At 42.2% G+C, this 10,421-nt stretch overlaps 1 protein-coding gene across 1 annotated transcript in view; it reads left to right on the forward strand.

Annotated features, from left to right (window-relative positions):
• ABHD6 (abhydrolase domain containing 6) overlaps positions 1-9,601 on the forward strand; it is an 84,585-nt gene extending 74,984 nt beyond the window's left edge. Inside the window, exon 10 of the mRNA XM_006862080.1 lies at positions 9,234-9,601. Coding sequence (XP_006862142.1) covers positions 9,234-9,410 — 177 coding nt within the window. The 3' untranslated portion in view covers positions 9,411-9,601. The remainder of the gene's footprint in view (positions 1-9,233) is intronic.
• The last annotated feature ends 820 nt before the right edge of the window (positions 9,602-10,421 follow it).

Below are 10,421 nucleotides of genomic sequence, written 5' to 3' on the forward strand. Positions count from 1 at the left end.
CCATCTAGACAAGATGACAGCTATTCAGTGGGGACTCTTTATTTCCCCACATAATCTTAAACTAAACTCCCTCTTAAAACCTTGTAAGCCAGTCACTTTGTGCCTTTGTTGCCCCCTCATTTTAGGTGGCAAATATCTTAGTTGCCTGTCCGTATCTACCCTGTGTACAGAAGGAATAGCATTGATACTTAATGTGAAGACTCTTTCCCTCTCTGTTGGTATTTAGAGTAACTACTACTCTGAGTATAGGTCAGGTTCATCATGAAGATGTATCTTCTGTCACTGTAGCTGTTCCAGTCTTCTTGTCCTTTTTAGTGGGAATGTCTCACCTCACAAGGTCATAGATGGGACTCAGGATCCACCTAAGGTCCTATAGTCTGTAAAGGCTTTGCACTAGGCCTATTTCACTGGGCAACATGTAGAACCCCTTTTAGGTATTCCAGCAGTTGTCTTTTATGTTATTTGAAAAACATACTTGTATTGAAGAAGTCATTAGTCTTGCAAAATTCTATCATGCAATCTCCAGCATCATTTCAGTCACAAAGGCCATATTTTCCAATTACCGATTCTTCCTCTTTGTTGCCAACCTTTGTATTCCAACCACCAATAATTATCAATACATCTTGATTGCGTGCTTGACCCATTTCAGACTGAAGAAGTTAGTTGTTAAGTACTGTTGAGTTGGTTCCTACCCATAGTGACCCAAGGAGTGGCTGGTGGATTTCAACTGTCAGCCTTGCAGCTCAAACTCCCCTTGTGGTCCAGCACATTATCCTAAAGTGCCACACCAGAAGTTGGTAGAATTCTCTAATGTCATCATTTTAGTGGTTAGTGTGTGAATTTGAATAATAGTGTTATTAACTGGTCTTCCTTGTAGGCATATGGATTGTATCACAGACAGGTTTGTAGTTCAAGGCGAATTTTAATATGTTCTTTTTGATGGTGATGAATGCGTTGCCATTTTTCTTCATTTGGCATTCCAGGCATAGTAAACGATATGATTGTCAGATTAAAAATGGCCACTAGTCCATTTCAGCTTATTAATGCCTATGATATTGATGTTTCTGCATTCCATTTCATTTTTGACCATTTCCAATTTTCCTAGATTCAGACTTTGTACATTCCTTGTTCCGATTATTATTGGATGTTTACAGCTGTTTCTCTTCATTTTGAGTTGTGCCCCATCAGAAAATGGAGGTCCCAAAGCCTTTACTCCAGTCGCATCATCACTGTCAACTTTACTTTGAGGAGGCAGCTCTTCCCCATTCACATTTGGAGTGCCTTCCAACCTGAGGGGCTCATCTTCTGGCACTATATCTGATAGATAGTATTCTGGTGTTCTTCATCATGTTTCAGTGTTCACTATTCTCATGTTGACAGTGTTCCACTGCTATTGTAAGTTTTTAATAAATAAATATTCGGAAGTATTTATTGTCAGTCTCCTTGCTAGTCTGTCTTTGTCTGGAAGCTCAGTTGAAACCTGACCACCATGGGTAACCCTGTGGTATTTAAATTACCTGTGGCATAGCTTCTAGAATCATAGCAACACACAGCCACCACAGTATGAAAAACTGACAGACGAGTGGTGGACAGTTAACAGTATTTACCTCTATTCACTTTAACTATTGCATTCCTCTACGTATCTCTTGCTACTTTTATCTTTCCTCTGCTAACCTCCCTCTTATTGTATTTTACCTGCTCTGCTCTGTCCATCCATGTTAACATGTGTCTAGCCTCTAGCAACGAATCATTTTCCCTCTACCTTGTAACCGTCATAGATTGATTCTTTTATCAAGAAAACTTTTTTTTAAGCTTTTTGTAACATTGTTCTCATACAATATTTGTCCATTTGTGATTGACTAATTTCATTAAGCATAATGTCCTCCAGGTTCAACCATGTTGTGAGTTGTTTCATATATTCATCGTAATTCTTTAGTGAAGTCATCCTTTTTCTGAACCGTTTTATTGAGATATAACTTACATACCATGAAATTCTCCTATTCTATTGCTGCTGGCACAACACAATTGTAAAACTTCCAATAATCTAAAAAGTTCCCTCTTGCCCCTGCAATCTATATTCCTTTCCTAGCTCCAGTTAACTACTGATCTATTTTCTCTTTCTGTAGTTTTATGGGGTTTTTTTTGCTTGTTTTTAGAAATTTTAGATAATTGGGATCATATGTATCTGGCTACTTTTTTTATTCAGCATGTTTTTAAAGTACATGTATGTTACATATGTCAGTATTTTGTTCCTTTTTATAACTAAGTTCTAGTTCATGATACAGATGTACCACATTTTATACCAATTTTTTAAATTTTGCCAAATTGCTTTATCATTCTCATCTATCTCAGGGGAAAAAAAACCCAATACTTTGGACTATCTGGAGTAGGCAACTTACATTATGCCTCTTTAGTACTCATGTTTTAGGTATATTTACTAAGAATAAGACTGTTCTATCACGTATCCACAATACAAGTGCACTATCTCATTCAGGAAATTCTAACATTGATACAATGCTGTAATTTGCAGTCCATGTTTGAGTTCCGCCATTGTTTCATTAATGTTCTTTCCTGAATCTTCTTCCATCGCTGATCCAGGATCCAAATCAGGATCACAGATTGATTGATGTCTGTCTGTCTGTGGTGGTGGTGGTGGTGGTTTGTTTACTTCCAGTTGATGCTAACTCACCTCTTTATGCACAGACTAGAACTGCTCCTTAGAATTTTCAAGGGTGTCAGCTTTTGAAAGCAGATCACCAGGCCAACCTTTAGAGGCACCTCTGGGTGGGTTTGAAACACCATCATTTTGAGTAGTAGGTGAGCGCATAACCACTTGCACTATCCCAGGACTCCTTGCATCTCTTTAGTCTCCTTTGCTAAGAAATGACTCCTAAGTCTGACTTTGTCTTCTTATGGCATGAACATGTTTGAAGAGTACAGGATGCTTGTTACATAAACTTATTCCTCAATTTGAATATGTCTGCTGTTTCCTTATTATTTCTAACTGGAATATTTCATAAGGAATGAGGCATCTGCAGACACACGGTATTCTTCTGCTCCTTATTGGTGGTGGTATTGGTGAAGACTTGGCTTTCTTCACTGGAGCATTGTTGATTCTCCCCTGTACCAAATAAGCAGTCCAAGGAGATGCTTTGAGGCCATCCAGATATTCCAGATAATCAGCCTAGTATGGTGCTATAGGATAAGCACTGGACTGCCGAGTACAAGGTCAGTCTTTCAAACTTATGAGCTGCTCCTCGGAAACACTGCTATGAGTTAGAATCGGCTTGACAGCATGTCACAACATTAGACTTTCTGCCCTAGATTTAGCATTCATGAATGATTATTGCCCCAAACAATCTTTCCCTTCATTCTTCTTAAGAGCTGCAGGCAGACTAGTTGCATAAAGTCTGCTGACTTATAATGGCCCCATGTGTGTCAGTGCTGTGTTCTTTCAGGTTTCCAGTGATGGATTTTTTTTTTTTTTTGAAGTACATCACTAGGCCTCTGAGGTGCCTCTGAGTGGTCTCAAACCTCCAGTCTTGTAGTTAGCACCACTCAGGGATTGCAGTGAGCTGAAGAGTAGTCTGTGATGACTGTGCCACGATCTATTTAGTGCCTCTCTTATGGTTGTTTGAGTTGTCTCTAGTTTTATTTGCTATCAAACAGGACTTTGGTGAGCACCCTTACACATATTACCTGTGAGTTTATGGAGCGTCTCTGAAGGATAAATTCCTAGACCTGAATCACTACATCAAAGGGCATGTGCACTGTGTGGTTTAATAGATGTTGTCCAATGGCCCTCCAGAGACGTCTAGATTCATACCCGCAACAGCGTCTTTGCTTGCAGCTGTTCTTCAGTATTTATATCTAATTCAAAGTTTCTTCTTGAATTTTAAAAGCAAGAGGAGGCGATAGGAACTGAAGCCTTTATAAGAACCCCAGGTAAACAGAGCTACAATGTCTGGTGAGGGGTGTCCAGGAGTCTTGTGCTATTAAACATTATGAGAAAAGGAAATTGGAGGAGAGCTCTCCCCACTGAGACAGTTCCCCAAAGGACTCCAAGGTGAAAGCCACCATTGTGAGCCCTGCCTGGGCCGCCTCAGAGCCCCACTACATCTACTGAGGAAGCATGGATGCGGGGGCTGCTGAGGCCCACCCCTGCAGGCAGAAGATGCCAGACCTGGGCCCTGGGGCAAGGAGGGCAGGACAGTCAGTCTCAGCATGTCGCCATCTCAACTGTGAACTAGGATACCCAGAGCAGAGATAGGAATACAGAGAGGAAAGTGGCCTCACTTGGTCCCTTCTGCAGCAGCCAAAAGACTGAAAGGAGCTTTGTATGTGCCTGACTTGGAAAAGTCTGACCAAGACTAAGCCAGCAGGGAGTCAGAACAATGAAGGCCTTTTTTCATATCAAAATCCCAAAGGTGATTTGGGGCTGTTGGGGACTGCAGAGACAGGCAGGAATCTGTCGGCCTGGGGAGTCAGTGCAGAACAATAGTAGTCTTGACATTGGAGAATCTGGGTTTCCAGCCCTGCCTTTGCCCTTTACCAGCCACCTGGCTTTCAGCAAGTCACCCAGCAACTCCAGCAAATTGTAGGGTTATCGTGGGCTCAAGTGAGACCATCTTCACAAAAGCAATCTTTCTTCAGATAAAAAATAATAAATGCAAATTATTGAGCAATTTGGGATCGTTTGGGATCAAAGGGGCAGTATTTGCCCAAGGAGGAGGAATGGAAATGACAAACAGGGTAGAAGACGGATGAGTGATGTTACATTGTAAGGATTGCAATCAATGACATGAAGCAATGTGTATGAGTTGTTGAATGGAGAACGGATTTGGTCTGAAAATCTTCACCCAGTTTACACCCAGAGTGTTGTTGTCCAATGCTGGTCAAGTCAGTTCTGACTCATAGAGACCCTGTATTAGGTTTCTGAGGAGCGACTGGTGGGTTTTGACCAACAACCTTGTGGTTCAAACTGACCTTGCGTCCAGTGCTTTATTCTACAGCACCATACTGTTGGTGTTAGGTGCCATCGAGTTGGTTCCAACTCATACCAACCTTATGCACAGTAGAACAAAATACTGCCCAATCCTACACCACCCTCACAATCATTGATAAACTTGAGTCCATTGCTGCTGCCACTGTGCCAATTCATTTCATTGGGAGTCTTCCTCTTTTTTTTTGGTGACCCTCTACCAAGCATGATGTCCTTTTCCAGGGACTGGTCCCTCCTGATAATATATCTGAAGTATGGGAGACAAAGTCTAGCCATCCTGGCTTCTAAGGAGCATTCTAATTATACTTCTTCCAACACAGATTTATTTGTTCTTCTAGCAGTCCTTGATACTTTTAATATTCTCCTCCAACACCTTAGCTCAGATGCATCACTTCTGTGGTCTTCCTTATTTGTTGTCCAACTTTCACATACGTATGAAGCTATTGAAAAATAGCAAGATGCACTTTAGTCCTCAAACTGACATCTTTGCTCTTGAATACTTGAATACTTTAAAGAGATCTTATGTAACAGATTTGCCTAATGCAATATATCGTTTGATTTTTTTGACTACTGTTTCCATGAGTGTTGACAGTGGATCCAAGCAAAATGAAGCCTTTGACAACTTCACAAATCTTTTCTCCATTTATCATGTTATTTATTGGTCCAGTTGTGAGGATTTTTATTTTCTATACATTGAGGTGCAACCCATACTTTGATCTTCACCAGTAGGTATTTTAAGTACTTTCTGCTTTCAACAAGCAAGGTTGTATTATCTGTGTATCGCAAGTTGTAAATGAGTCTTCTCCAGTCCTGATGCCATGTTCTTCATATAATCCAGCTTTTCTGATCATTTGCTCAGCATACAGATTGAATAGGTATGGTAAAAAATATATATATATACAATCCTGGTACACACCTTTCCTGATCTGAAACCATTCAGTATCCCCTTGTTCTGTTTGAATGACTATCCCTTGGCATATGTACAGGTTTCTCATGAGCACAATTAAGTGTTCTGGAATACTCATTTCCTGCAATGTTGGCCATAGCTTGTCATGATCCACATAGTCGAAAGCCTTTGTGTAATCAATAAAGCACAGGTAAACATTTTTCTTGTATTGTTTGCTTTCAGCCAACATCCATTTGATGCCAGCAATGATATCCCTCACTCCACGTCCTCGTCTGAATCTGATTTGAACCTCTGACAGTTCCCTATCAATGAATAGTAGCAGCTGTTTTTGAGTTATCTTTAGCAAAATCTTACTTGCATGTGATAGTAATAGTATTGTCTAATAATTTCTGCATTTCATTGAGTCACCTCTCTGGAATTAGCACAAATATGTATCTCTGCCAATCATTTGGTCAGGTAGCTATCTTCCAAATTTCTTGGCATAGATGAGTGAGTGCGTCTAGTGCTGCATCAGTTTGTTGAAAGAGTTCAATTTGTATCCCATCAATTCCTGGAGGCTTGTTTTTGCCAATGCCTTCAGTGCAGGTTGGACTTCTTGCTGTAGGATCATTGGCTCTTGATCATATGTTGCCTCTTGAAATGGTTGAACAGCGACCATTTCTTTTTGGTACAGTGACTCTGTGTATTTCTTCCATCTTCTTTTGATGCTGTCTGTATCATTTAATATTTTACCTAAAGAGTCCTTCAAAATTAGTTGAGCTTGAAGTTTTACTTAATTTCTTTCAGCTTGAGAAATGCTGAGTGTTTTTTCTTCAGTTCTTTCAGCTTGAGAAATGCTGATCATTCGACTTCCAGTGAGGCCTGTCTCTGCTGTTTGCCCCACCCCTCCACCACCCACATAGGTTCTGTCACTGGGCACCTGCCTGACCTGCTGTCTGCTAACCTGTGTGTGTTGTACATGCATGTCACTTCTCTGTCATTGTTTCTCTCTTACAGAGGAAGCACTGGGGTCATCTGGGGCTGATTAGTGTCACATGGTTTAATGGAGAAGTGCAGCTATGAGTCTTCCCCACAAAGTTTCTTCCAGGATGGGGGCATCCCTAAGGTTCCAAATACCATCACACCCTCCTCTACATTAGAATAAGTGTTCTGCATATGCACCTCCAGGATCGAAAGGGCGACATTTTAAAGCTAAAGATTGTAAATGAAAGTAATCAGGGACCCTTAATGGGCACAGATGGGTCTCCACCCATGGGACAAAAGGCATCAGTGTTGAAAAGTCTGGCTCTCCTTTGACTACAGATCTCCCAGCTTTCAAAGCTGCTTTTCATATTTAGTCTTTGACAGAGTCAGCCACTTTTTGTTCTCTTGAGTGTGGGCAGAACTCTCCAGCTGGTGTACCCCCTACAGGAAGTCCTGCCTTCCCCTCACTGCTCCCATGTCTACAGGGAGTGATCCCACCATTGTGCCCTCAGCCGGTGCTGAGGGCAGTAATGACTGAGCCACACGCTGTCCCCCTGGGTGGTGGGAGTGTCCAGTCCACCTGTGTCTGTGGTTCTACAGAAGCCAGAGGAGTGTCTGGATCCAGGCTTGGCTGAGGTGGTATCCTGCCCGCATGTTCTCCTGACATAAATAAAATTCCTTCATACGTGTTAAAAAAAATTAAGCCCTTTTGGTCTTCTAATTCCAGGTCATTGCATATTTCATAATAATACTTTGTCTTCTCAAGCTGCCCTTTGAATTTCTGTTCCAGTCTTTTACTTCTTCATTTCTTCAATTTGCTTTAACCTCTACACTGGAGCGCAAGTTTCAGAGTCTCTTCTGACATCCATTTTGGTCTTTTCCTTATTTCTTGCCTGTTTAATGACCTTTTGCTTTCTTCCTATGTTATGTTCTTGATGTCATCCCATAACTATTCTGGTCTTTGGTCATTAGTATCTAATGCATCAAATCTGTTCTTCAGATGATTGTTAAATTTAGGTGGGATGTGTCCAACTCAAATTTTTGCCCAGGTGGACTTGTTTCAATTTTCCTCAGCTTCAGCCTGAACTTGCATATGAGCAACTGATGTTCAGTCCCACAGTTTGCCCCTAGCTGGGTTTTGGCTGATGATACGGAGCTTTTCTACCATCTCTTCCCACACATGTAGTCAGTTTGATTTCTGTATATATTCCATCTGGTGAGGTCCACGTATATGGTCATCTTTCATGTTGTTTACAATAGGTGTTTACAATGAATTGGTCTTACAAAGTTCTGTCATGATCTCTAGTATCATTTCTGTCACTAAGTTCATATTGTCCAACTGCTGGTCCTTCCTCTTTGTTTCCAACCTTTGCATTCCAATCAAAATGAAAGGTGTTGAGCTTGTCGGGGGTTTTGCTTTTGTCATTAACAGTGGAGAGGGGCACAGCCCTCTGATCTGAGATTAATTGAAGGTGAAGTCAGTAAGAGCAGGGTGAAGAGTAAATGCAATACCAATTCCAAGAAAAGGCAGTTGGGGAGAAAAATCACATTGGATTGGAGGAATAGCAGGATAACCCAAATGGAGATGGCGTTTGAATGAGATGTTTCAAAAGTGACAGCCTTGGATTTTATGTTGGAAAAACATTCTGATATTTACAAACTTTGAGACAGGAGGTTACATAGTTCTGAGATCTAAGCTCTCGAAGGAGCTTCTCAGAGATGGCCTCCACTCCTGTGATAATCAACTTCACCTCTTCTTTCTTCCTGTGGTGCCTGCCCATGGCTTGGGCTCGTGGCCCCCACCCCAAGTGCATGATTCAGTCATTCTCTTCAACACAGCCTGTGGGCTCCTCAGGTTGGTACCTGACCCACATGTGGCTAGAGTCACTGGTCCCCTCCTCTTTGCCCTGGTGTCACCTTCATATCTTAGCCACCCAAGCTACTTGCTGTCCCTGTATTAGCTGTGACCTCCCACCTTAGGTCCATCTCCCTTCCTGGCTGACTCAGGACTCAGGAATGATGTTGTCCCTCCTCCCTGTTCCTTCCTGCTCTCTCTCATCTCCTCATCACATCATGCTGCAGTCTTCTGTTGCCCTTCCCTGTCAGACCATAACCTCCCCACAGCCAGGGACTGTGGTTTTCACCTCAATGTTGCTGGCAGCAGCACAAGTCCTAGTAATTAGTTACTGGTTAAAGTATGAGGTGTGCGAGTCACATCTTTCTGAGTGCCCTGAGACCTCACTTTGACATGACCTGCTCCTGAAATTCTCCTGGTCAGGTGTCAGTAGAATTGCTATCCACAGCGTACATTTAGGCCTCCGAATCTCTATATGTCATCTTGTTTCCTCTCTTGCTCCACAGGTACTCGATGTGTCTGGGGCAGACATGTTGGCCAAGTCAATCGCCAACTGCCAGGTGGAACTTCTGGAAAACTGTGGGCACTCTGTGGTGATGGAGAGACCCAGGAAGACAGCCAAACTCATCGTCGACTTTTTAGCTTCTGTGCATAACACAGACAACAACAAGAAGCTGGACTGAGTCCCCAGCTGCAGCCTGCATTCTGCAGACAGTATCCGCTCCCATCTCCAGAATCTGAAACAGCCATCACTTCTCAGGGATCCTGCCCCAAAGGGGTTGGAGCACCAGCATCCCTGAAGAAGCTAGGCTCCCATCTCCCCAGTACCTACCGTTCTGTAGAGCTTCAGGGGCCCCAAGGACATCTCCAAGATGATTTTCACAAATGGAAACGCATATGGAATGGGAAAAGTAAACCCAAACAGAAAAATCTACCGAGAAGTCTTTAAGTACCTATCACAGAAAAGCTTGTGCAAAGCAGCCGCCCTGAGCCATGATCATCAAGGACATTTTACTTACAACCTTCTTCACAGACTGATGGCCGAGGTATTTCTGTTGCTTCAGTGCTCCCTTGCATGGTCAGTGACTGTTATAGGGGCCCCTCTTGTTTATGTCTGATTTCACTTTTACTCAGAGACTCATGTGTGAACACAGCCCGTCAGCTGTGAGCTGTAGGAAACATTGACACACACCTTGGCCAGCCCTCAGAGCAACTGGAGCAATGGTGGTATGTTCGGCACCCCTGTGCCCAATATGTCACCAGTACAGCCAGAATAGTCCCAGTACAAAAAACAGATGGTGGAGGAATTTCCTGGAATCATTATTTTTTTTAAAAAAAGGACTAATAAAGCAATAATGTTCTCGATATCTCTCTAAATAATCAAATTGGGGTTTCACACACAAGTAACTCATGGGCCTCTTTTCTATTTTGCTGTGCTACTGAAAACCTTTGAATGTGTAATATTAGCTTGTTAATGAATTCTGTGAATTCTGTGAACAGTAATGTGATTAAAATAAGTCTAAGCAGCTGTAAAAATTGACCACAATGATACAAAATAAATTCACTGAGTCAAGATCAGTACATGCACATGGTTTCTATTTTGAACCTCCTTAATTAAGGAGCTCTGGTAGCGTAGTGGTTATGAATCGGGCTGCGAACCTTAAGGTCAGCAGTTCGAAACTACCAGCTGCTCC

This window comes from Chrysochloris asiatica, unplaced genomic scaffold (genome assembly GCF_000296735.1).
Source record: "Chrysochloris asiatica unplaced genomic scaffold, ChrAsi1.0 scaffold00046, whole genome shotgun sequence".
In the NCBI taxonomy this organism is placed as follows: Eukaryota; Metazoa; Chordata; class Mammalia; order Afrosoricida; family Chrysochloridae; genus Chrysochloris; species Chrysochloris asiatica.